Source organism: Nycticebus coucang, chromosome 20 (assembly GCF_027406575.1).
Source record: "Nycticebus coucang isolate mNycCou1 chromosome 20, mNycCou1.pri, whole genome shotgun sequence".
In the NCBI taxonomy this organism is placed as follows: domain Eukaryota; kingdom Metazoa; phylum Chordata; class Mammalia; order Primates; family Lorisidae; genus Nycticebus; species Nycticebus coucang.
Window position 1 is genome coordinate 58764023 of NC_069799.1, and position 27051 is coordinate 58791073.

A 27051-nucleotide genomic window follows, 5' to 3' on the forward strand; every position below is an offset into this window, starting at 1 on the left:
TGTATTGCCAGTCTATTATTTTGCAAACCATTACATTATCACAGCTGCGAAGCTGCATAACTTAAGAACCCGGAATACAAGGGAGTCTCTGTGGTGGAGTGTGGGGTGCTTACATTCTGAATGTATTCATGCAGGGAAGTGTGAGACGTTACCCAAAACACATACAGCGACGGCTTTTACTGGATATTTATTACCATTGAAAGCAGACAGCGAAGCACTGTGCAGACACATCAGTGTATTCACCCATATTATTATCCAGCCCCTCATCCTGCATGGGATTTTGTTCCTTCTATAAATAGACGCCTCTTCTCTGGAGCAGAAGAGTACGAACTATCAGGGGTTCCAATTCTCTGGTTCATAGAACACATTGAAAGCCATATTCCCTGCGTTGGTGAAGCCTGTGCAATTTTAAGGGACCCAAACTTGGTGAACCAGACTTTATTTCTTGTAGCAGCTTATGTCACAAGAGACCAGTGACTTCTTGGCTTGGGCAGAATGAGGTTGTGTGTTAGCTCAAGTGTTGGGAATGAAAGGCTGTCCCTCCAGGTGCCCTGTCAGAGTTCTCATTCCTCAAGCTGGTCTGGTGGCCAGGATTGAATCTCTTTTCAAACAGCTGGGTCTCCCCAGAGCTCCAAAATCCTGGGAAGAATGATGGCTTTCCAGCCAAGACTGACCCTGGGCTGCAGTTCCTCTCTCTGGGTCACTTGTCCCCAAGTCCTGAGTCCTTATTGCCCCCCCCATAATGTCACTAGTCAAATGCCATGACTCAATCTAATGTAGTCTTTCTCATCCTTGGCTTGGAAATACCCCAGGAGCTTTTAAAAGCCTAATACCCCAGCTGTCCCGAGACCGATGTGCATCAGAACCTCTGGGGTTGGATTCAGATATCAGTATTTAAATTCCCAGGTGATTCTAGTGTGCAGCCAACATGGACAACTGCCCGTCCCTCGTAGTATTATTGCCAAGCCAGATCATGTGGGCAAGATGCGAGCTTAAGGAAAGTAGCTAGTTCTTGTGCTTCTTAGCATCTTCATGTGAAAGAGAAAGAAATGGGTTGATAGACTTGACTTTTGGGGGTCAAGAGTATCATTCTCATTAGGAGAAAAAAGAACATTCAAGGTCCTTGAGAGCTGGGTCCATATTCCTGGGACATCTGTGCAGTGCCCAGCACGTTGACGGTGCTCTCTGGATAGGGACACGCAGCCTTTGGAAGTTACAGAGCCTGGTATCAAACAGCACGTCCTTCCAGGCAGCGGAAGTTGAGAAACACCCGATCTAACTTCTCCTCCCTACTTCTTTTCTCTGTTGAGGCATAGACAAAAGTCCTTTCCGGGCGTATTCAACATTGCAGATATGTTCACAAATTCAACTGTGTGTTCTCAAAACACTTTCTTTAAGTGTTTTGAAACAGATGTCTTGTAAATGGGTCTTCTCTGTGCTATGTAAGTTTCTCGGAACACATGGTTGAAAACAATTCACTTACATTCATACCAACTCATCGATGAGCTCAGAGGACTACATTACATATATAAAACAAAGCAGACAGACTATAGCATGGATGTTTGTTCTCTAGCCGGGAAGGGGATGAGCCTCAGCTGTGGATTTTTAATTCTTTCTTTTTCTAACCTCTTGTTTGTCTTCTCTTTCTGGTCACTCATTAAGTAACTGCTTCAAAGGACTTGGAAAGTTTTGCTATGATATGAGGCCCCAGAGCTTGGGACAGTACCTGACGCACAGATAAGATGAACACATGTTCATTGAGGGCAGGTTGAATAGATGGATAAATGAGAAGAAAGCCTCCATGGGCATAAACGCAAACCTTTACTAAGCCAGAATTGTCCTCTAAGGGACAGGATTGCAATATGATTATCTTTCTTTTGCAGAGGAATATTTGTGTCATCATTAGTCCTAACAAGGTGACTTATTCTAGGCTGCTTACTCTCCTGGGTAGAGAACTTGATCATGAGAAACTTCTTGAAACCCTTCCACCCATTAACAGCTTTGAGCATATGGGCGATCCTTTTCCTTCTCCATCAGGACAGGGAAATTTTGAGGCATGAACATGCCTCTGATCATTTTCCTACCCTGCTTCCTGACGTTTTTCAACAATGCCAAGGCCACATTCCACATAGATAAGTAGCTTCCAAATGGTCCCTCCAGTCCCTCCATTGGAACATTAATGAGGGAGGAGAACAAGGGTTAGAAGGATATTGATCATTGCTGGGAAATGTGGTTCTGGTCCAACCAAAGAAGATCACTGTCAGAATACAGACAGTGCTGGGAAAGTAGTGTCTGGGACCCAGCACCTCATTTGTTAATGGCACAGGTGTTCATTTGACACCTACTGCAGGTCAGACAGTGCTCTAGGCCCAAGAGATACCACAGAGTCTCTGCTTTCATGAATAGGTAACCAGTTCAATGGCGATAAAGTATCTAAAGAAAAATAAGGCAGAGTAAGGGGCAAGGGGAGCTGGAATGTGCTATGTTTTCATATAAGGTGGCTCTCAGCTCAGACAGGAAGGGAGAAGGGAGTGACTGAGCGCCCCACGCAGAGGAGGCAGGCAGTGCTGTAGGTCTGCTGCTGGGATGGATGCAGGGCCCTTCAGGGCTGGCAGGAGGGCAGCTGGGCTGGGGCAGGGGGTGAAGGGAGGGTACCGCTGGTGAAGACAAGGTTCAGAGAGACAGTAGGAGCCTAGAAGGCACAGGTCATGGGGCCAAGGTAAGGACCACTGGGTTTTACTCTGAGCAAGCAGAAAAAGATCAATGGGTGGGGGTTAGCTGGCACCACAGCCCCAGGTTGACAGACAAGAACCAGAAAGCAGGTGACTCATTAATCACTAGCACCATAATCTGGGTGATGGCTTAGGCCAGATGATGCCCTGGCGGTGGTGAGAAGCGAATGGGTTCTGGATTTATCCAGAAGGGAGGGCTGATGGATTGGGTGACAGGAGTGAAGAACAGCCCCTGCCTGGCCACTGCGGACTGGAGCTGACCCTAAGATGGGAAGGGCCGGTAGGGGATGGCCACACAGGCAGAGGACACTGAGTTCTGTTTCTCACATGTTAAACTTGAGATGACGAGTAAAAGCAGAAACGTTTAGTAGGATGTTAGAAACGTAAGATTTGCGTGTAGTAAAAAGGTCTGGACGGGAGACATGGTGTGGACATCAGGGTGTGCCCCAGCTGGCCTGCACAGGCTCCTGGCACCAAGTTGTCTTCCCAACTTCACACTTCGTGATGACACGTGGGCAGCTTGAAATGAGTCACGGAGGGAGAATTTACACTATGGAGAATGGCCAACATTACAAAGCAGGGCTTTTTGCCCCCAGAGAGTGGACTGTTGCACATTTATCAGGACACTGCTGGAGGGTGGTGTTTAGAGCCACAGAACTAGGGTGTGTCATCTGGGGAATGTGTGAGGATGGGAACAAGTAAATGTCCAAGGAACACACCCAAGGTCACCCCAAACCAGCAAAGAGAACTATGAGGACCGGCTAGTGAGGGGGGAGGGGATTAAAGAGAAAGTCCCAGGGGGGAGGGATGGACTTCCAAATGCTGCTGTCACTCAGGTAGAAAAAGGACTAAGAGATCACCGTGGTGGGGTCTGGTCACAGAGCCTGTGTGAACCCCATGCATCAGCATCACAGAGGCGCTTCTAATCACACAAGGGTGTGGTGGCCTCTGCAGACATACGGAATCAGATTCCTGGGGCACGTAGCGTAGACTAACATCTGAACAGCAGCACCTTGATTCCAGAAACAGGCACCAAGTGGGTATATGAAACAAGCCAGCACAGGGCGGTGCCTGTGGCTCAGTGAGTAGGGCACTGGCCCCATATACTGAGGGCGGTGGGTTCAAACCCGGCCCCTGCCAAACTGCAACAAAAAAAATAGCCAGACATTGTGGTGGGCGCCTGTAGTCCCAGCTGTTTGGGAGGCTGAGGCAAGAGAATTGCCTAAGCCCAAAAGCTGGAGGTTGCTGTGAGCTATGACGCCACAGCACTCTACCAAGTGTGACAAAGTAAGATTCTGTCTCTAAAAAAAGAACAAGAAGCCAGCCTAGCAGGGTAGGAAAAAAGAGACTCTCAGAAAAATTTTCCCCACCATTAAGGTCAGTTCTGCTACACAGAGTGATTGGGACCTATGGTGAGGATAATGGCGTGAGGGTTACAACAACCAAGGCCACGAGTGTGTCCTCCCCACAGCACTGTGGAAACACAGTGTGCCTGCCTTGAACCACTGTGTCAGAAAAATGGAGCTGCATTTGTCCCTCAGAGCTCATCTAGTCCCTGCTTCCAGAATAAAGGCAAGAGAGAGGATGAAAGACCAGATTCCAGTACCTTCTATTGGACACCTGCGTGGACAACCAACTCTCCACCCCTAAGTTGTACTTTTGTTCAGACCCAGCTGAAGGAAAACCTCTTTCGTTTTGTTCTGTTTTGTCTCTCTCTCTCTTTTTTTTTTTTTTTTTTTAAATGGCTCGATGTCACCATGTGTCAGGCCTTTGTAACCCAGCTGAGTCCCAGGATATATTTAGAAAGTATAATTTAGGGCTGAGCCAGCCATCAAATGCCCCAAATGAATGAGTCCTAATTTGAACTCTAAAATTTGAGAGCTGAGATCTAGTCTGTAAAAAGCAAATGGATTTGAACTGAATTGGAAGAAATCTAACTCCCCTGAGAGTTCTTATAGAAGAAAACCCTGCTCTCATCTGCCAATTAGGCTAAAGGAAAATAACAGCTGCTGATGCTCTGCGCACGGCCCTCTGTGTACAGCCTGCTTATGAAAGGCTTTCTATTTGGGGTTCTCCTTCCCCCACTCCTATAATTTTCCTTTAGGTAAGAAAGTACCTCTGGAAAATCAAGTTCAAATCAGTGAAAGGGAAGTTTTAAAAGCAGATGTGATACCAGTTCCTCCCATGATTCTGCACTGATGTTTGTGAATTAGCCTAGTTTGTTACCAAAGCCCAATTTATGCACCTCATCTGAATATTTATGTCCCCCCCCCAATTCCTATGTTGAAATTGGACACTCCCAAGTGATGGCATTAGGAGGTGGGGCCACTGGGAGGCGAGCCGTGCCCTTATATAATAAAGGAGGCACCAGAGAGCTGGCTAGCCCCTTCCATGATGTCAGAAGACAACAAAAAGGTCCTGTCCCAGTCTCCAGAACTCTGAGCAATAATGTGCTCTAAAAGTGGACCTTCCATTTGATCCCACCATCCCATTACTAGGTATCTATTGAGGAGAAAAAAATCATTTTGCCCTAAGGACATATGCACTAGAATGTTTACTGCAGCTCAATGTACAATTGCCAGAATGTAGAAACAACCCAAGTGCCCATCAACCTGTGAATGGGTTAATAAGCTGTGATACATGTATATCAGGGAATACTATTCAGCCATAAAAAGATTGAGACTTGTCATCTTTTTTAACCTGGATACAGTTGGAGAACATTCGACTTACTCTAAAGTATTATGAAAATGGAAAAGCAAGGATCCAATGTACTCAATTCTAATATGAAACCAGTAGATGAACAAATCATCTTCACACAAGAGAAAAACACAATTAAAGTCAAGTGGCAGAGGTGGAGAGGGAGTGGGGAGAAGGAAAGAGGGAGGGGAGATTGGTGTGCCCTCACCTAATGGGCACAATGTAAGGGGTGTGCCCTCACCTAATGGGCACAGTGTGAGGGGTGTGCCCTCACCTAATGGGCACAATGTGAGGAGTGTGCCCTGCCCTCACCTAATGGGCACAATGTAAGGCGTGTGCCCTCACCTAAGGGGCACAATGTAAGGGGTGTGCTCTCACCTAATGGGCACAATTGTAAGGAGTGTGCTCTCACCTAATGGGCACAATGTATGCAGTGTGCTCTCACCTAATGGGCACACTGTATGGGGTGTGCCCTCACCTAATGGGTACAAAATACAGGGTGTGCTTGCACCTAATGGGCACAATGTAAGCATTTATGGCACACATCCCAGGTGAAGGGCCCAACTACAACTTGGACTGTACCTAACAAATGCAAACAATGTAACCTAATCATCTGTACCCTCATATTAATCTGAATTAAAAAAAAATGCATTTTGCTGCTTGTAAGCCACCCGGTTTATGGGGCTTTGTTATAGTGACCTGTCATAGAAGATACAGTCATAGAAAGAAGAGGAAAGGGAAGTGGGGGAGGTAGAGAGGGAGTGGGGAGAAGGAAAGAGGGAGGGGAGGTTGGTGTGCCCTCACCTAATGGGCACAATGTAAGGGGTGTGCCCTCACCTAATGGGCACAGTGTAAGGGGTGTGCCCTCACCTAATGGGCACAGTGTAAGGGGTGTGCCCTCACCCTGCTGGCCCCAGCTTTGGGTTCTCAGGCAACAGACCCTTCAGTTTAGGGAGAGCAGCTACTTAAGGAAAACACCCCCGGGAACACAGCAGGGCTCTTATGGATTTGAAACAGACAACATAGAATGATAAATTCACAGCAACCTTAGGGGACGGGAGGACCTGGCCTCCCTGAGGACTGATGCCCCGGGCAGGGCCCGGCTCCCAGTGGAATTTGCCCTCCCACTGGACACTGCCTGTCAGGGGGCAGTAACCGGATTGAATGGCATCTGGTTCAGAGAGCATTTGCAGAGCCTATTAATTATGCTTTATTTCTAGTACATCTCCTGGACACGTGCTGCGTCCTCCTCTGAACAGTATTAGACCAGCATACCTGAGAGCAAACAAAAATATCTTTGGGGCTCTCTGACTTCCTTCTTTCTTCTGTCAAATGGCCTTAAGGTGGCATGAGAGAAACACGCGTGGTGTGTCTTAGAAAGGGGCCTACGCCGGCAGGAAAAGCTCGATCCTTCCAACACCCACCAATCGGCTATTTTTAAGAATTTATTTCTATCTTCTGCAGTACCTATAGGACGTAATCCTTTAACTCCTAAGGCTGTGCCTCTGTGCACTGTAGTCATCCTGTAAGTAGGACCTCATACGGCATGATGGACTCAAATGCCTGGAGGGGCCAGGCACACAAAATAAATGCTGGACAATAAGGGAAGAGAGCCATCACGAACTGGAAAACTTGTGCCCTAGCAGATGAGGCCAGCTACTCCTCAGCTTCACCTGGGCAAACGAGGACTACTGTTCCCAGATTTCAATAGAATATCTTTGCACATTTTTCTTTTAAGGAAAAACGTGTCTGTGTGTGTGTGTGTGTGTGTGTGTTTGAGAGAGATAGATAAAGAGGGATGAAATTCCTCAATTTTTAGATGGTGGCAAGTAATCTAACTTTAAAGAAAAATGCTTCATGCCGAAGGAGGCACGCGTACAAACTACATTTAGCCCATGAGATGCTGGTTATCAACTTCTACCACAAAATGAGCACTGTCCCACCCCACATAATGATATATTCTGTCTCCCCAACTTTGAATTTCATAAAAAGAACACATCTCTGTGTAAAAGATGAATTTTGGAACAGAGCCCCAGGCTTCCAGCTGCATCCTGGGTCCTGGTGCTAAATCAGAATATTATTTCATTAAAAAAAAACTCTTGACAGGTCAGATGCAAATTTAAAAATACATCCAAATAAATTGAAATGGGAAGGTGGCATCCTCTTTGCTGACAGCGTGGTTTTATCACCTAGCAAGAGAAATTAGAATTTCGGAAGTGGAGGAACCTGTGGTCTGATTACTGCCTGGCAGAGCAGCTTCTCATCAGCTGCATTCTTTGGGTTTGGGCAGATGTTCAGTGATGTTGAAGTGAACCGTATCACACAGTTTCACCCACTATAACAATCACCGTACCACCTAGGGGTCTGTTTTGCTAACTCAAATTTGCAGCCCACCAGCGTGTAGTCCTACTCAAAACTGGAGATTACACAAAGTACCAAACAAAGGTTCTTTTATGATCAAGGTGCTTGACTGGGAGCAGCTGAGCTGAAGCCTTTTCATTCTAAATCATCTCTTTCATGCTAGATAGAGTAGGATTCTGGGGTCCCAGCCAAGTCCTTGAGCAAGAACTTGGATGGATTCACAGTTCCTCTTCTGATTACAACGTTGGCTCTACCCACAGGAGTGCTTGATCTTGCCATGATGTCCAAGTGGTGATGATTCAGCTGGTGTGCAAGTGACACTTCTCAGTTGTCGCTTCTAAATATCAGCTCTCACTTGCCACATCCACAGCAGAGATTTATCTCTTCAGTTTTAATCTCAGAGTATCCTCACTTCAGCCTCTTGCAGGATAAGACAATTGTGAAATTACTAGCGTTCAGCACTTCTCCAGAAACTTCCTGGGGGTATCAGACACCCAAGAGAAGCAGATCAATGAATATGTTGGTTGTTTATTACTTTAATCTCTTTACATTATATCCTTATTAAGTTAAATAATCAAATATCAATATGCCTGAACTGTATTTTCTGAACTCCCTGCTGAAATTACTTTATGGAATTAAGATTTCTTTCGTCTTAATTGAGGGCTGATGTTTAGCACTCTTTCTGGGGGGATATGAAGCAACCAATTCTGGACCTGACCTGGGGCTGGCCAAGTGCCCCCAAGACATGGCAGGACACGGAGGTGGGTAGGTGGCACTTACAGAAGGTAAAAGCTGCTGTCAGTTGAGCCTTCAAACAACCCCCACAGGCAAGCAGTAGGGCCACAAGTCTGGAAATGTTAGATGCTAACACCAAGGAGATGTTTAACATCTAAGGAGATGTTTCCTTCTTATTAGGCGGGTTCAAACCCAGCCCCGGCCAAACTACAACAAAAAAATAGCCGGGCGTTGTGGCGGGCGCCTGTAGTCCCAGCTGCTCGGGAGGCTGAGGCAGGAGAATTGCGGAAGCCCAAGAGCTGGAGGTTGCTGTGAGTCCTGTGACGTCATGGCACTCTATTGAGGGCGGTAAAGTGAGACTCAGTCTCCACCAAAAAAAAAAAAAAGAAATCGAGAATGAAACAAACAAATGCAAACCAGAGAAATCAGGAGAAAAGAAGCTGAATCAAAGCAGGGGTCAGAGGCAGAGTTTGTAGGAACCATATGAACCACTGGTACAGCTGCAGGTGTGTCCAGGCACAGCCTGGGCTGGGGGCACAGAGGGGCGGGTAAGGCACCATCTTGTTCAGAAACCCAGCAGAAGATACCTTTGTGAAAACACTTCTGAAGATTTCTCCAAATGACCCCTAAAGGTTTTATTCCCTATGTTATTCAGTGACCCTTATAAATTCCATCCTGTGAATTCCTTTTAGGAGATAAGTATGTGAGTCAGTGTGCTTACCATTTTTACCTTTGCTGCCAGGAAGCTCAAAGCTAAAGCTGGGGCCAAACCTCAGGAACTCGCTCATTCTAGCTGCCTTTTCACTTTTATCTCATACTTTTAACTCATTTTTTTCTTTTCATTTATTTTTGTGTTTGTTTTTGAAACAGAGACTCTGTCTGTCACCCTGGGTAGAGTGCTATGGCATCATCACTCACAACAACCTCAAACTCCTGGGCTCAGGCGATCCTCCTGCCTCAGCCTCTGAACTAGCTGGGACTACAGGTGCCCACCACAATGCCTGGCTAGTTTTTCTGTTTTTAGTAGAGATGGGTCTTGCTCTCGCTCTTGCTTAGGGTGGTCTTGAACTCCTGAGCTCAGGTGATCCACCTGACTTGGCCTTCCAGAGTGCTGGGATTACAGGTGTGAGCCACCGTGCCCAGCCTCTTCTTTTTATACTATACTTAATTTCCTCAAGTTTATCCTCAAGTTCAATGTAAATATTTATGTGGGTGTATTTTGCACCCGTGCCAAGCAGCATGGAATCCTATGACCTTCTCTTCCATCTGTCTCCACTAGTTTGTCAGAGAAACCAACACAATGAAAACAGTCAATTGAGAGGAAAAGAATAGAACAAAGTATGTGACTTTCCCTTCTCTTTGCAGAATTCATTGTCCCAATAGGTGTATCAAAAATGCTTCAAGGTAAGCTGAGCCCTGGGAACATCCTTCTCTGAACAAGGCAGCTCTTTTTCCCAGAAGGGAATGAATTCATTCAGAATGTTAGGCCCTCACAGAACAGAGCCGCCTCATTCTGCCCATTGTGTGCACTTGGCATTGAAGGCACATTCCTGGGAAGAGCAGAGAATACACTATGGAGGGGGATCCCTGGTGGGAAATTCAGCAGTCCATTGTCCTTTGGAATCTCCGCACCTGAGTCCCACCTTCAGCACAAGCTCCAGCCACGCCTGGGGGTGGCTGTTCCGTAGTGTCCTAACTCACAGGGATATGGGCTGGAAAAGAGGCGTTTTCTAATTTTTAGTGCTCCCCAGGATGCTGGTAGCCTCCTTTTTGTCCTTTTCACTCTCCAGTTCTTTTTTCTTTGCCTTGGTAAATTTCACTGTCAGCGTGCTCAGCTGAACTCTATCAGATGCACAAATAACAATAGCTTCCTGGGAAAGGCCACTGCAGGCCATGGGCCGGCGCCAAGATGTGTAGGGACACCAGAAACTGTGTTTTATAATAGGAAAACTTCGGCATTCAGACAGCAGTTTCGGGATGATCATTCGATTCCATTAGGGATACTGGCTCAGAATGCAGCTTGGCACCTGGCCTCGATGTCTCCTCCAGGAGACTTGGGCGCCCTCCCCCTCCATACCGTGGCTTTCTTTTCTATTTGTTTAGTGTTTAAGAACCGTGATTACTGGAACCTGGTGTCAGAGCACAATGTTCATGGAAAGAAAAGTGGGAATGAAACGTGAGAGGCTGAGGCTTCCTGGGGGGCCAGGCTGCCTTGGAGAAGGACAGACAACAGATTCTCAAATGCCCACTCTGGCACTTAGCAGTTTCTGAGGATTTCTGAGCCTCAGATGTGACGTGTTGTACCCTGAGGGGCTGGACTGTCTTGTGGGGCTACTGAGGCTCCCAGGGAGTGGCTAAGTGTCCAGGAAGCAGGTCTGGCTCCCCACGGCTGAGCATCAGGCTAAGATGCTCTGGGGAAGGACAGTCTCCCCAGAAGGCCCTGCTTCCCTCCTGGAGTGAGTTAACTGGGGGGGGGGGGTCAGCGGGGGTCAAGGAGGAAGTATAGAGTTCCACATATTCCCCTCCTCTCCCAGCACAGCCCAAACGTGTCCCCTGGGAAGGTGAGGAAGAAAGTTTACTCACCCTGCACACCAGCCGGGCCAGGACCCCAGAGGAGAGGGAAGTCACCTCCCTGTGGCTTTTCAGGCCCTGCTTCCTCTTCACCTCCTCCCTGTCCACCCCACACTCCTCTCCAGGCTGCTCAACCTCTCCAAGAAAAGGACCAGAAGCAAATTCAGCCAGAGAGGAAGCTCCCAAGACCAAGCAGAGCTTACCTCCACAGATAAGCAGGGGAGTACATTTAATGAGCTCTTAATACATGCAGAGATTTCTCCTGTAAGCCCCAGGCCAGCCCTAGGGCACTGGCTCTTGCACCATCCCCTCTTTGGAGAAGAAGAAAGAGGACAGAGGGATTAAACGCTCTGTCCAGGGTTGCAACTGGCAGTGCCAGGTCCAGGGTTTGAACCCAGGCAGTTTGACTACAGAGAACTCTCCAGAGAGTTCTAACTGGGGTTAGAGTATCTAACTGGGGTCTGAACTGCAGTGAGCCCCTTGGAGCCCAAAGATGCTAAGGAAATGTCCTTTGGGGGGGGGACTCTGGTAGCATTGCCAGATTCAGCAAGTGAAAATACAGGGTGGCCAGTTAACTCTGCATTTCAATAAACGATGAATAATTCCTTAGTATTAGTGTTTGTCTGAAACTCATGCAGCACTGGGGTATCCTGAGTCGTATCTGGCACCCTTAACTATTGGGTCACTTCCCTTTCTCTGTCCCTCTGTCCTGACCTCTTCTCCTTGTCAATAAGCTCTCTCTCTGCTTCCTTCCTTTTCTCCTCCTCTGTCTATCTCTGGAACTTGTTGGCTTTACTTCTCCACTTATTCTTGCTTTAAAATAATTGATAATGGTCATCTAAAATTGATTGAACAGCTATGATACGCCAGGGCTTGTTGTTCAGCGGCTCAAAGGCTCTAGGGATTCCTGCCACCTCCACACAGGCAGAAACCACTGCTGCTGAGATGGAGAGTGGGGGTAGGTGGTGCCACTAAGGCGGCTGGAGAGACTTAGGAATGAAGTCTCAGCCCCCTCACCCAGATCTGCTTCCCAGATACTTATTATGTCTCCCCTGCAGATTTCATTTGGGAAAATATTTCCATAATTGAAAATATAATTTATTGAAAATCACTGCTCTGGGCTATGCTCCAAAGCAGAGCTTCTTGAACTTCAGTTGTATAAAGGACTCTCCTCGGGGGGGATCTTGTCAAGTGCAGATTTAGTCTGTATTTCTAAGGAGCTCCCAATTAGTTGCTGGTGCTGGAGTCCATGGAAGGCACTGTGGGCTCCAGTGTCGGAAGTGCCCCCGTATGTGCACAGAGATTATTTTCCTTTCTCATCATGGTTCAGATATCTGTGCATCTGATGGATGGATAGTTTACTTATCCACCTATCCATCCGTCCATCTAAGGTCAGACAATTAAGTTCCCCTTGGGAAGCTATGCACTGATGCCAACACCTTGAACTCCTGAGCTCAGGTGATCCAAAGGTAGATCCTAGTCCACCCTTCAAAGCACTTTTCCTAGGATGAGTTTGTAAACTTAATTGTCACAAGGTGTACAATGAGAGCTCTGATGCCATTTCAGAAAAAAGAGTTCCCACATTGCTTTGAAGGGTGGACTAGGCACTCACATTGGCGCACAACTTCCCAAGGCTGGGACGGGGGAGCACCTTAAAGGTGCCCATATGATATTCAGCAATGAGGATTGTAATCCGTGCAGGACCAAATGGAAGACTTTCTGTGTTGTGCATGACCTTACAGAAGCCTTCCGCAGGCATTGAAGGCAAACCATGGGCTTTAGATATTGAAGCAGTTCATTTCACTGTCCCTCTATGTTTTATATAAATATTAAATAAAACAAGCATGCATTTCTCTACCACCTGGTCAGATGTGTTGGGGTTTTTGTTTTGTTTGTGTTCAGTCGGTCCTATCTCAAATGAACTTGTGATTGAGAGTCCCTTTTTTTTTTAAAAAAAAAGCAAAACTAAAATGTATATTTTTCAGCCACAGATGATGTTGAATGCTCCCGCCTTGGAGGGATTTAAATTTTTTTTTCTCTTCCTTTACAGCTGTGACCTAGTTAATTGTAGGGGGGAAGAAACTCTGAAATCACTAGAGTTTCTGCTTTGCTTAGAAATCTTGCCCTTTCAAATTGTAGGATGTCCTCTGTAATGACAGGAAGTCAGGTTCTGAGATCAGCCACATTGGTACTCATTGTGCGTTGAGATAAAGAAGAGTTGGGTGTGTCCCCTGCGGGAAGAAAGGGGTCAGGGAAGAAAGAGGGGCAAGAAATGAGTAAGTGACCGAAGGATGAGTCCCTCGTGTCTAAAACGAGAGTCTGGATGCTCTTTGCTGGCTGCAGATGTAGCCTCTGAATCTCACGGGCTCCTGTCCACGGGGACAAAGGAGAGAGTGATTCAGCGTCCCCGTCTGGCTGCTTCATGCCTGGAACATGGTAGGACTGAGATATCACATTGTTCAGTATCCATTTTAATTTAGAAGTTATGGGCGGCGCCTGTGGCTCAAGGAGTAGAGCACCAGCCCCATTTGCCAGAGGTGGTGGGTTCAAACCCAGTCCTGGCCAAAAACCGCAAAAAAAAAAAAACTTGGCGGCGCCTGTGGCTCAAGGAGTGGGGCACCGGTCCCATATGCCGGAGGTGGCGGGTTCAAACCCAGCCCTGGCCAAAAACCAAAAAAAAAAAAAAAAAAAATTTAGAAATAAGTGCAGGTTACTAATATTCAGGCTTATCAAATCTGTAAGTGGGCCCTCATAGGAAGCAGAAAATCTATTCCTTTAAAAACAGATGTTCCTTTTAATGATTTACTCTGTTTTTATGGGAGGGGCAAGGAAATTTGGGGTGAAAGTTTGTTTATTTATTTATTTTGCAGTTTTTGGCCCGGGCTGGGTTTGAACCTGCCGCCTCTGGTGTATGGGGCCAGTTCCCTACTCCTTGAGCCACAGGCACCACCCAAGTTTCTTCCTTTGAACAGAGCATATTGTTTTGCTTTGTTTTAGTCTCTCTTTATCGCCCATGGTAGAGTGTCGTGGCATCACAGCTCACAGCAACCTCTAGCTCCTGGGCTTAAGTGATTCTCTTGCCTCAGCCTCCCCAGTAGCTGGGACTACAGGCGCCCACCACAACGCCCGGCTATTTTTTGTTGCAGTTTGGCCGGGGCCGGGTTTGAACCCGTCACCCTCCGTATATGGAGTCGGCGCCTTACTCACTGAGCCACAGGCGCCGCCCTTTAACAGAGCATATTGATTTTATTTTTATTTTTAATTTCAGATTAATATAAGGGTATATGTGATTAGGTTACGTTGTTCGCATTTGTTCGGAAAATTCGGGGTTGTATTTGAGTCCTTCACCTGGGAGGTGTGCCCTGTACCCCTACCTTCTTATCCATTAGGTAGGAACTTACTGAGTCCCTTCCTCCCTTCCCCTCTTCCCCGCTTTTTGAATTTAATTATGTCATTCCTCTCGTGTGGGCCTGTTCATCTACTAGTAAGGAGGGTGTTAGGCTCAGACTTGTAGCCCTTGAAGTGTGGTCTGAGCATCAGCCTCATTTGGGAACTCTCGGCCCCCCTACTAATAGATGCGCAGAGTCAGAAGCAGGGGTGAGGCCCAGAGATGTGTGTTACCACGTCCTCCGGGCGATTCCCATGCAGGCTGAGATGTGAGAACCACTGGCTACACTTTCGGTAACAACCTGAGTTAAAAGTTACAGGGACTTCAGCATCTAGAGGTCTGTGAAATGGTTCTTATCTTTGGCTACACTTTAGAAACCCTAGGATATGGCTCAAAATTACCAAGACCCAGCCCCACCCGCAGACCAACACCTAGGGGTGGGGCTCAGCTTCCCAGGTGACCGTAATGGGCAGCCAGGGCTGACAAGCTGGGGCCATAGGACAGGAGAACCCTGGTGGGAGAGGTTGCGAACTCAGCTGTAATATTGCTGCCTCAGAAGGGAGCGGGCAGCCCACTGTCCACAGCCCAAGCAAGCCTTCTGAACTTGGCCATTCTTGACCATGGAGCTGACCAAAGCCACTGGTGGCTGTAGTGTGATTGGTGGGGCTGGTAGTGGTGGGGAGGGGCTCGTTTGGAGCCATCTGACAGTGTCCTGCCATCCCAGGCACAGATGTAAATAAAAGCTGCCCACCTGCTTAGTCTCTAAATCAGCATGGTCAAGGCTGGACGAGTTCCAGGGCATGGATCTGTGCTAGTAGATGGAGTCTGTCTGCTCCCAAAACCTGGTGTCCAGTGACTCGGGGTGTGCTGAGGACCCTAGTGTACCCAGGTCACAGTTGCTTCTTCCCAAACCCCGGCCAAACCAGTGGGCTTGTGCGCTCAGCCTGGACCTGTTGGCACAGAGGCCAGCAGATGCCAGGGCCACAGAGGGACACCCTGCTTCACTCTTGATAATCGGGCTCTGATCAGGGCCCTTCTTCACAAGGGGAAGGTTCCTATTCTTCCTCTGGTCCCAACTCTACCCTATACCTGGCTTTCCAGATCCTTACACCCATTCCAACTCATTCCCATTCCCTGAAGCCCACGTAAGTGAGAGGTGACTTAAATGGGCCACAGCCTGAGTCTGCCTAAACCCCCTGACCCCGACACGCCCCCAGACCAGTGGGACATGTTCAGTGGGTCACAAGCAGAGTGGCCAGCTCTGAGTGTCCAGTAGGAGGGAAATTGGAGGGCCAGACAAGAGCTGTGGTGCCAAATGTGTGAGCTGGACATCAGAGCAGGGTGCTAGGTCCAGCCGGGAATGAGAATCGCGTCAGATGTGGAGAGGGCAAGGGGACCTGGGCCAACCTCGGTGTCACGGGAGCTCAGGATTGTCTGGATTCTCCCAGCCCACCAAAGCAGAGCCCCTGAGGCTAAGCAGGCTGGGATGTTGGTGGCTCTCTGTGAGCAGAGTTCCCACCTGCCTCGGGGGCCGGTGGACCCAGGGCTGTACATGCCAGAAGCAGAGGGTGAGAAATGTCAGTATCCAACAGCCAGGGGCTTCTTAAATAATCAAACATAGAATCACCATGTGAGCCAGCAATTCTATTTCTGCATACATCCCCCCAAAAATCGGAAGCAGGGACTTGGTGAGATATTTGTACATCTGTATCCATGGCAACATTATTTACGGCAGCCAAAAGGTGGAGACAGCCCAAGCGTCCATCCACGAATGGATGAACTGGCTTGGTACATGCAGTGGAATGTTGTCCACCCTTAAAAAGGAAGCAAATCCCGCCACCCGCTATCACGCCTTGAGCACGTGCTGAGTTAAATAATCCAGTCACAGGCCCAAAAATACTGTCTGATTCCACCCACGGGAGGCACGTAGTTAAACTCAGAGAGACAGAAAGTAAAGTTGAGTTCCCAGGGCACAGGGTCAGGGGTATTGCTGCAGAGAGCAGAGTTTCAGTTTTGCAAGGTGTAAAAGTTCTGGAGGTGGATGGCTGTGAATGTACTTAAGGCCGCTGAACTGTACACTTAAAAATGGCTGAGATGGTAAATTTTATGTTATACATATTTTACTCCAGTAATAAAATATATATAACAGTGTAGGGGACTAAGAGAGGTGAGTGGGGAAGGGGGGGAAGGGCTTATCCACCCGGGCCCCAGGGTTGAACTTCAGGCTGGGTCTGGACTCTGAACACACACCTGATTTCTAGAAACCTCTCCCATGAGGGCTGTTATGGTTTTAACTCTTTGAAATCCATCCTGTGCTTTGGGGAAGGAGCTAGTGTGGCCCCAGAGAGCACCGCAGGCCACTTCACTGTGGTCAAACCCAGGCAGAAGACCTCGGGCCTGTGTGTTACTGATGGCCAATGACCCAGAAGCTGGTCCCAGCTGAGAGGCCGCTGTTCTCGGTTTATTAAGAGATGCTGGCGCTCCGCTTGTACGTATCTCCTGGGCTCAGAATCTTAAATCATCACTTTTGTTTCTGCATTAAGAGGGAAATAATCCAATCCCTTCTTCTCTAGTGGAAGTCTAACTCCATCACCTAGACTCTTTTTTCTTTTTAAAATCATTCTATTTTTCATGAAGAATGAAAACAATAAAGGCTAAGCTAGTTTTCCTTATAGATTTCCAGATGCTGCGTGGCCTGCGAGGGTGTAGTCACGTTTTTCCTCTGAGACCATTCCAGGGCAGTACATTTCTTTCTGTCGTTACTTCCCAGACTCTCTGGTTCTCTAATTTCAGGGTTGCCTCGGCTCAGGGCAGGATGAATTTTGCTTTATTCCAAATGAGGAAAAGGATCTCTTGCAAATTTCAGGGACACATGGAGCCATGGGTTAAGGAAAACTTTTACTAATATGGGCCGCTTTGCCTCTTTCAGAAATAGGCAAGACAGGACGTAGAAGAAGTTGAAAGACGGGGAATTCTCCGTCACCCATATGTGCACAGCCTGGCCCGGGGGCCGGCCTCTCCTCCTCCTCCCTGGAACATTCTCCTTCCACCTGCAGGTTGCTGGGCCCCTCCTGGGAGCTTGATCCCCACTCTGACCAGAAAGATAGAAAATCCCTTGGGATGGGCAGATGGAACAGGCAACAAGCTTTTTCTCTCTCTGCTAAGTCTTATGATCACCCTGGCTGGCCTTTGTACACACCTTGGGTCTGTTTCAACCCAAGATAGTTCTTGGTTTTCCAAGCTCTGTGGACCCATCCTAACCCGTATCTACCTCCTGGGTCAACCCCGGATTCAGAACACACCACGCTACCTACAGTCAGGCTAATGGAAATGGCTCCAGAGAACAGTACTCCAAATAAATATTTTTATCTGTAAGAGATCTTAATGAGAAAGCACAGCTTAAATTCTTCAGCAGTAGTCTAGGCAACTAACTCAATTAATAAGCTTTTCCTAAAAATAGGCCTGATTTTGTATAGATCAAAGGATTCACTTTTTGGCTCACTTTGGGTTTATAACACAAACGTCTGATTCACCGACCAATCCAGTCCCCACTCACCAGCCCAGCAGAGATAATTCATGGTGGCTTTTGTCTTGTGTAATTTGGGGGGAAGGGGGTTCTGTCATTGCTTGTTTGGGTGTTGTTTCCTGGAAAGACTATTGTTAACATATTAAACTGTATTTAAAATTTTAACCTACCACCTGTAATTCCTCGCAGTGCCTGAGATTTCTCTAGCAGGTATAGGGAACGTAGAAGAGAAAAAAACTAGATTTCTGCCCCAGCCGCGTTGTAACACAGTCTCCTCCGGACACCAGGCGCAGCTAAGGGCTTGCTGGAGTTCAGACTTCTGGACTCAAACTTATGGGGAGAGGACAGCTCCCTGGTCAGAGATAGTATTGTCGGAAAGCCCAGGCATCTCTTACATCTCTGCTTTTTTTGACGCCTTGAGGAAAGCATTCTAAGGAAGCAAGAGAAAAACGTAGCCTAGCAAATGCCTTCTTAAAGTCATCAGTTAACCAAAATTGCATCTGACCTACAGCAGCACATTAGCACTGCCACCCCTCTCCCAGGCATCAAGCACTGTCCTCGCCAGAGCGGGTGGGTGACGTTTTCACTCCAAGGTAAGACAAGGGACATCGGACTGTGTCTCCTGCTCTCTGAGAAGCCAGCCCAGGAAGAGTAAGTGTGCTCCTGTTGACACATTGGAGGCATGTGGTCACCCAAGAGCAACAAAAGAAGCCACAACCTGTGTTTTTCCAGAAAATACACGTTTCCGTTCATTCAGTAGTCATTGCGCTCCTATTATAAACAAGATGGTAATTTTAAAAAGTAAGATTGCTGAGTTAGAGGAGCATTTCTTTGCTAGAAATGAATAGCATATTAAAAAATGAAACCCTTCTAACATCTTGTTATAAACAACATCATACCCCCAGTTGGGTCAGAAGTTGAAAGGAATTTAAGCTTTAGGTAAAAACGAAGTGTCATCCCTATTTACCTCTCATAAAATCGACTTGCCTTCCTTGCCTCAAAGAAACATGAATTTTCTCCTCACTGAGCTATCTTCAAACCTCTTCCCAGCTTCTAGACCCAAATTTCCTAACCTCTTCTTAGTTCCTATTTGGAGGGAAAAACTTAATTATCTCCTAAACAATTCCCCTGTGACCATTGACTCAGCTCATTCTTCCTCTGTGGAAAGTCAGTGGCTCTTGATAAACCTGCCCCTCTCTCTCTAGAAACCCATTTTGCAAGCAAGCCGGTCCTCTGATTGTGTGACTAGGACACCCCCCTTTCTAACTTCACCCCTAGCAGTCCCCACACCATGGCCCTACAGAATATGTGTAACCCCTGAACAAAACAAGGTGGATTATTTTTTTCCCCCTACAGCTATGATCACGTAAACACACACTTGCAAAATGTATATTCCAAAATCATCCTTGGCCACTGAGTTCCATGGAAACCAAACAAGAAGAGATTAAGAAAAGAGAGGCTGAGGCTTTTAGTTTCCAACTCAGGGCCTGGGGTGATTCAGTTCAGGCTGCTCTGGTTTTATTTCTATGGGGGCCTGGCATGCATGGGGCCGCTTACTCTCCGAACGGGTAATTGATAGATGACATCACTTTCATGGCCGTAAGATCAGTGTGGAATGGTTTGTAGAGCGTGGGGGGAATATTTCTAAACATAGCTCTTGGCCTGCCACTGGGCAGTGCTTCAGAGGGCAGCTCTGGCCTCTCTTGTACTTTCCCAGGGACCCAACATATTTTTATGTCCACAGTTAAGCATTTTTTGAAAAAATGATTCTCCTATCCCCCAAACGAACATAGTAAGTTCCCGGGCATTTATATAAATGGGTCTTCTGGGGTCTCAGGTTGGGAAATGATGAGGCAGTGATGACTCTTTGTCAGGGCTGGGACATTTTCCAGACCCAAATATGGGATTAAATGTGTTATGAGCAGTCCTGAAATGCCTCTGGATTTTAAAAGAAAAATAAAAAACCTCTTTGGGTTTGAGCTTTGTACATTGCCTGCTCACATAACCAGACCAGTGCTGTTTCTAAACATCCTTTTCCCAGAGAGTTGGAACTGGGGTTAGGAAGTGACAGATGAATAGTAACTTCCAAAAGTGTTTGGAATTTTTTGCCATAGATGGTGGGTACGAGAGTGTTGGGAACAGAAGGAGGTGGGGAGGAGGGGAAATGCTGGGCTCTTCCCACACGCCAGCCTCAGTTTCCCCTTGCCCTTGTGCTACAGCGTGCTGGGGCTAAAACAAAGAGACAGAAGTCCAGCCCTCTAAAGCAGCCCTCTCTCCACCCTACCCAAAGGCCATGACATAGATTCCAACTAGGAAAACAGGAACCCTACCCTTCACTCTCACTAGGATTGGTCATACCAAACAGTATGACCAATGTATGGGGAAATCAGAACCCTGATACCCTAGAGGGAAGATACCATGGTGCTGCTTTGGAAACAGCCTGGCAGCTCCTCAGAAGGTTCAACACATAAAGTTGGACAATTAAGTTCATGTACTCATCCTGGAAAAAGTGCTACATACCTCACTGCTGAATGTCACCATGGTCACCTTTGAGGTACTCCCCTTGGCCATTTGGTGACCATTGTGATATGCAGCAGTCAGGTATGTGGTACCTTTCCTAGGATGAGTTTGCCAACTTCATCGTCCATCTTCATAGAGTTTCCATCTGACCCAGCAGTTCCCCTCTTCAGTGTTACCTATATCCAGGAGACACAAAAACTATATATACACAAAAAATGTATACACAAATGTTCAGGAAGCTTTATTCATAATAGCCGAGAAGTAAAAACAATCTGTGTCCACCAACTGATGAATGGATCGACAAAGCATGGTCTGTCCACATGATAAAATATTATTCAGCAAGGAGAAGAAAAATGTACGGACATAAGCCATGACATGGATGGACCTTAACTTTATTCTAAGTGACGGAAGCCAGGCACAGAGGCCACATGAATGTGAAATGTCCCAAGCAGGCAGATCCAGAAACAGAAAGGTTTGGGGTTGCCCGTGGCTGGAGTAGGAGGTGAGCAGGCATCAGGAGTGATGGTAACCACTAATGGGTGTGGGCTTTCTTTTGGGGGGGATGAAAAGATCCTAAAATTGGATTGTGGGGATGGTTGCCCTATCTTATGAATAGACCACAAAACAATTGTGCATGTTAAATGGCTGAAGTAAGTGGCATATAAATCACACCTCAGTAAGGTGAGTTGAGGTTTTTATTAAGAGCCTTGACAAATATAAATGTCTTAACACAATAACTAAGAAAATGCCAAGAAGGCTATGTTAACCAGTTTGATGAAAATACTTCAAATTGCATATAAAACCAGCACATTGTATCACATGATTGCATTAATGTACACAGCTATGATTTAATAACAATTAAAAAAAGCCATCGACAGTCATAGACCACCTTCATTTAGAGAACAAAGCTTCAAACTCTGACCCCACCAGGCTTTTCGATTACATGTGGAGATTTCCCAACAACAGTGTTCAGTGGATGGAGAGAAAGGAATGTGCAATGAATTTAAACCTCGGTTTGAGTCCTGTGCTGGAAGGCAGAAGAGGAATGCGAAATTAAAACACGGATTAGTAGCTAATCTGAAGCTGAAAAAGTCCTTATGTGATGCAAACGTGAAGGCTATCGGTTAATAGTACATGAAACCCAGACGTCTGCTTTCCTCAAAACCTGGACGCATGGTTGATGGGCATGTCTCCGCACACCCCTGCCTTCCCCCCTCATTCTGGTCGATTTATTTTTCTATCACTGCTCAGCATCTACTGATCTTTGTTTCTTCCAAGAGAGTAGCTCTTACGTGAGGGTCTTCATTCAAGTTTCTTGCTATTGGGCTGCAAATGGACTGGGCTTTGATATCAGAGAGAGTGCTCTTTACAACCAGAAACAATCTTTGTACAAACACTATTTGATTTTCACCAGCAGGTTCTTCAGCCACTCTTAGAATAGAATGATCTCAAATAGCAGCAAATACTCGTGGAATGATTAGATGGGGTTACAGTAGACTGCACCTCTGAGTATATTTCTTTGTTTGGTTTTTTTTTTTTTTTTTTTATTGTTGGGGATTCATTGAGGGTACAATAAGCCAGTTACACTGATTACAATTGTTAGGTAAAGTCCCTCTTGCAATCATGTCTTGCCCCCATAAAGTGTGACACACACTAAGGCCCCACCCCCTCCCTCCATCCCTCTTTCTGCTTCCCCCCCATGACCTTAATTGTCATTAATTGTCCTCATATCAAAATTGAGTACATAGGATTCATGCTTCTCCATTCATGTGATGCTTTACTAAGAATAATGTCTTCCACTTCCATCCAGGTTAATACGAAGGATGTAAAGTCTCCATTTTTTTTAATGGCTGAATAGTATTCCATGGTATACATATACCACAGCTTGTTAATCCATTCCTGGGTTGGTGGGCATTTAGGCTGTTGCCACATTTTGGCGATTGTAAATTGAGCTGCAATAAACAGTCTAGTACAAGTGTCCTTATGATAAAAGGATTTCTTTCCTTCTGGGTAGATGCCCAGTAATGGGATTGCGGGATCGAATGGGAGGTCTAGGTTTGGTTTTTTGAGACAGAGTCTCACTTTGTCATCCTCGGTAGAGCGCTGTGGCGTCACAGCTCACAGCAACTTCAAACTCTTGGGCTTAAGCGATTCTCTCGCCTCACCCTCCCAAGTAGCTGGGACTACAGGTGGCTGCCATGACACCCAGCTTTTTTTGTTGTTATTGTAGTTGTCATTGTTTGGCAGGCCCAGGCTGGATTTGAACCCACCAGCTCCGGTGTATGTGGCTGGCACCCTAGCCACTGAGCTACAGGCACCAAGCTGAGTATGTGTCTTCTATACTTCTCTGCATGCGTGCTGATTCCTGTGTATTTATGTATTTGCACGTTTTGTTCATAATTCAGCTGCACATTACGTTCAACTCAGTTTTTCCAAGTCTTTTTCAAGGTAGTAATGATGTTTTAAGACATTCCCGGAGTCAGGCAACAGCATCTATTGCTTTACTAAAAATTTCTCTATCTTTACAAAACCAGTGAATGAGGGCCTAGCGGAGATGGTACCAGCTGCATGGGGGCCGGAGCACAGGCCAGTGCCTGCGTTGTCCCACGAGCCAGGCAAGGTTTTGCCCTGTCCTCTGTGGTAACTCCTGGCTCCAGCACCACCTGCCTGCTTCCCACGTCAGCCTCTGAGTCAGGTCTCCCAGCCTCAGTGCCCTTCCCAGACGTGGAGACCCGTCTACTTTGGATGCGTCCCTGGGGCCTGCCCGGCAGCTAGGCCAACTTGGCCAACCTACTCATGCTTTTGACTCCCTTCCCCTGAGGTATTAGCCAGCCGACAAAGCCTAGCAGAAGGAAGAGAGGTGGTGATCAGCCTGATGACGTCTTCCTATTGCCTCAAATGCTCCTCGCCATGGCGTCCCTCTGTCCTGATCCATTACTTTTTTTTTTATATATATATTATTTTTATTTATTTTTTGAATGAATTGTTTTTTACTTTTTTTCTTTTTTTTTTTTTTCCTTTTTTTTTCTTTTTTTTATTGTTGGGGATTCATTGAGGGTACAATAAGGCAGTTACACTGATTGCAATTGTTAGGTAAAGTCCCTCTTGCAATCATGTCTTGCCCCCATAAAGTGTGAAACACACTAAGGCCCCACCCCCCTCCCTCCATCCCTCTTTCTGCTCCCCCCCCATAACCTTAATTGTCCTCATATCAAGATTGAGTACATAGGATTCATTACTTTTTAACCTTAGTGATCAACTATCTAAGCAGTGAACTGCCTAGAAAACTCCTATTTTCTGTTATTTTCAAAGAAAGGAAAGAAAGGGATTAAAAGGAGGTGGGAGTCAGTAGGACAAACCCAGGTCATTTTTTTGCTGGGGGAGCCCTGGTGTCCTGCTCCAGCATTCCTGGGGAGGGCCAGGCCTCCGTGCCCCTCTGTGTGGGGACGCTTCCTCTGTGAGGTGAAGGTTCACGCACCTGTACTCGTGTGTACAGAGGAGACATACGCACAGGCAGACACACAGACACCCACAGTAGAGGCATGAATGGAGACCCACAAATAGAGACTCACAAAGACATACGCAGAGGAGACACCCCGCATGGAGGCTCAAGACACACACGCGTAGACATTAAAATGACATATAGAGACCCTTAGACACACGCGTATATTCAGGCATACTCAGACGCGCCGACACGCATTCATTCAGGACGCACACAACTGTATTGATGTGCTCTGAGGTTTCCAAATCCCTTTCAAAAGCAAGGCAATGGCGATCAGTGGCAGCTGTGCCGTCTGCGTGCACAGCCTCTCCGAGGCCATCTGGGCAGCTGCCCTGTGACGCTGGGAACTAGCAGCATCAGAGAGGCAACTGAAGAGATGGGGCTGGGGAGGTCAGACAGCATCCTCCAGCCTTGCCAGGCTCAGCCAGTCCCTGCCACCGGAGCTTCCATGTCACCAGGCTCAGACTCAGAACAAGCCTCCGTGGAGGATGGTGCTCGTCCCCCAAGTGGGAGAGGTTTCAGCACAGTGTGTGAAGGTCCTGCTGAGTATTCAGGAGTATTTTTCCAAAGGTTGTTACAGTACCTTTATACTTAAAAGAGTCCCAGACCGTAAGCTAAATACATATTTTAGTTTTTTTAATTTTTAAAATCACTTTATTTAATCACAGCAAAACAATGTCTTTAGAACTGTCCCTATGTATTCCGTAATTGCGTGCTTTGAATAAGAGCCTGAGTGACAGCCAAAAATCCCCAGAGGCTGGAGGGCATTAGTTCAGGTCACACATACAGCAGATAACTATGATAGATCTTGCGATTGTTTTTTCTTGAAAATACCGAGGCAGTTAGCTAATGTTCATGATGGAGCCATCATTTTCTGCATGTGATTTGCTTTTCAATTTACTGTTTCTTTTTCTCTCTCCTTTCTCTCTTCCTTCCCTCTTTCCCTCTCTCCCACCTTCCCTCTCTCCTTCCTCTGGCTCTGAGGTAGGTAGTATTTCCATCTGGCCAGAAAAATAAATGAGAGGCATTATTTAATTTGTCCAAGATCACACAGGAAGTGGTATAGCCAAATTCAAATTCAGGTTATATCTGATTCCAGAACACTCCAGTAGGTTAGTAGATTATGCCTTACTACTTTTCTGAGGCTGTTAAAGGTTAGGGTTGAAGAAACAGATAATAAATAAACAGAATGCAAAAAGTGAATGTGCCTCAGTAACTATGTGGTCATTCAGGCCCATGAAGCCAAAATGATATTAAGATTATAGGCAGGATGCAGGGGCTCATGCCTATAATCTCAGCACTCTGGGAGGCCGAGGCAGGTAGATTGCCTGAGCTCAGGAGTTTGAGACCAGCCTAAGCAAGAGCAAGACCCCGCCTCTACTAAAAATAGAAAAGCTAGCCAGGCATTGTGTCGGGGGCCTATAATACCAGCTACCTGGGGGGCTGAGGCAAGAGAATCACTTGAGCCTAAGAGTTTGTGGTTGTTGTGAGCTATGACACCACAGCACTCTACCCATGGCAATGGAGTAAGTGTCTGTTCTCAAAAAAATAAATAAAATTTAAAAAAAAATTAAATGTATCCTTTGTCTGAAGTGTATAGTTGAGAGGTTCCAGTTTGGGAAGCACATCTTTTGATAATCTATCATTTATTTTTATGGTATATGAAAATATAACCTATTGAATTAGGATACAGATGCATTTTTGAAAGACGGTTAAAAATAATCAGTAATCGTGACCTAGCTGAAATCTCAAATAGTAACAACATATTTAACTGAATGTCTGTCTTTGGGTCCTGTTCCACCTGTAGCTTGTCCAACTCACAGTAAAGTAGCAAGAGCTTTGGTAGGAAATAACTCGCCCCTGGGAAAACTGGCGTAGGTTGATGTTTCCTCCAAAATCCTGAATGTTAATGTTAAATCTATCAGATAAGAGTTTGGGGGTTTGTGTTTTGTTTTGAACAGCTGTTTTAATCCTAACCTAAATTTGGGATGTCTCCAAAGAAAATGCCTAGCTTTGTGCAAAGCGCCCACAGAAATAGCAATTTCTCCAGTGCTGGTACAAAATTGGACTCTGCTTCGCCATGTGGAAAGTCTAGGGTTCTCCCAAGTTTTAAAGAGTTAAGAAAATACATAGAATGTCTTGGGAATGTTGGCGGTGGAGGCTGCCGCTCAGTCCTCTCTGCTTGCTCACCCCAGAGGGGATCCTGGCACCGGGACAGCTCAGAATGTCTCTGACTTTGCTCTCCTGCCCGAATTCTGTCCTGACCTGCCCCCAGGGCCGCCTCGGCCCATACGCCAGTCCACCGAGAGTTGGGAATGTGCTGTTATCTTCACAGTGAGGTTTATTTTCACCTTAGCCTTGGTGAGTCTCCAGAGACCTGGAGAAAACACTTGGATACAGGAGCCTTTTAGTAATCCTCGAGGGAAAAGTCGCTGAAAGTTAGCGAGGGTGGTGGCGAGGGTAGGTAAGGCGGGCAGAGCCAAAGGAAACAGAGTTATTTTGACTGCATTTTTTTCCTGGCCTGTTTAAATCTTCCTGACATTGGAACTGTGTGTCACTAAAAGGACACAGCCCTGGGTGTGGGGCCTGAGACCAGAGGGGCGCTGGCAGGGCCTGGAGCTGGCATGGCCACCGGGCTGCTTGGCTTTGAGGATCTGCCATGGAGCTGGGACCTGTCCTGCCGGTCACTGAGGGCCTGCCGAGGTGGGGACCTTCGGGTCCCACAGCTGATGTTGAAACCATGCTGCATCTCCAGGGCCGTCTACCAGGTGGGACTGGAAACTCCTTTTATATTTCTCTGCAGTGTGGGAAAACAGCGCCAGTGGTGGGGAGATGAATGTTGTCATATGCATTCAGAAGTCTGCAATGTGTTCCATTAAGCAAAGAGCGGGTCAGCATGCTTGGGGCATCCTGCTCTAGATGCCGGGCACTGAGGAAAGCACGCCATAGACACACCCTAATTCTGTGTTCAAAGCCACCCTGGCAAAGAGTGTGCATGCCACCATTTTGAGAGGAGGTT

General features: G+C 46.8%; 1 protein-coding gene across 7 annotated transcripts in view; it reads left to right on the top strand.

The window, feature by feature from the left end:
• Positions 1 to 27051, top strand: part of FRMD4A (FERM domain containing 4A) — a 607160-nt gene that overhangs the window by 294181 nt on the left and 285928 nt on the right. The window contains exon 1 of one of the 7 annotated variants that reach the window (XM_053572747.1): positions 26073 to 26800. The exons of 5 other annotated variants lie outside the window; for them this stretch is intronic. In XM_053572747.1, coding sequence (XP_053428722.1) covers positions 26657 to 26800 — 144 coding nt within the window. In that variant the 5' untranslated portion in view covers positions 26073 to 26656. Of the gene's footprint in view, positions 1 to 26072; positions 26801 to 27051 lie in introns of those variants that run through there. One more of the 7 variants, XM_053572748.1, reaches the window with a different exon arrangement.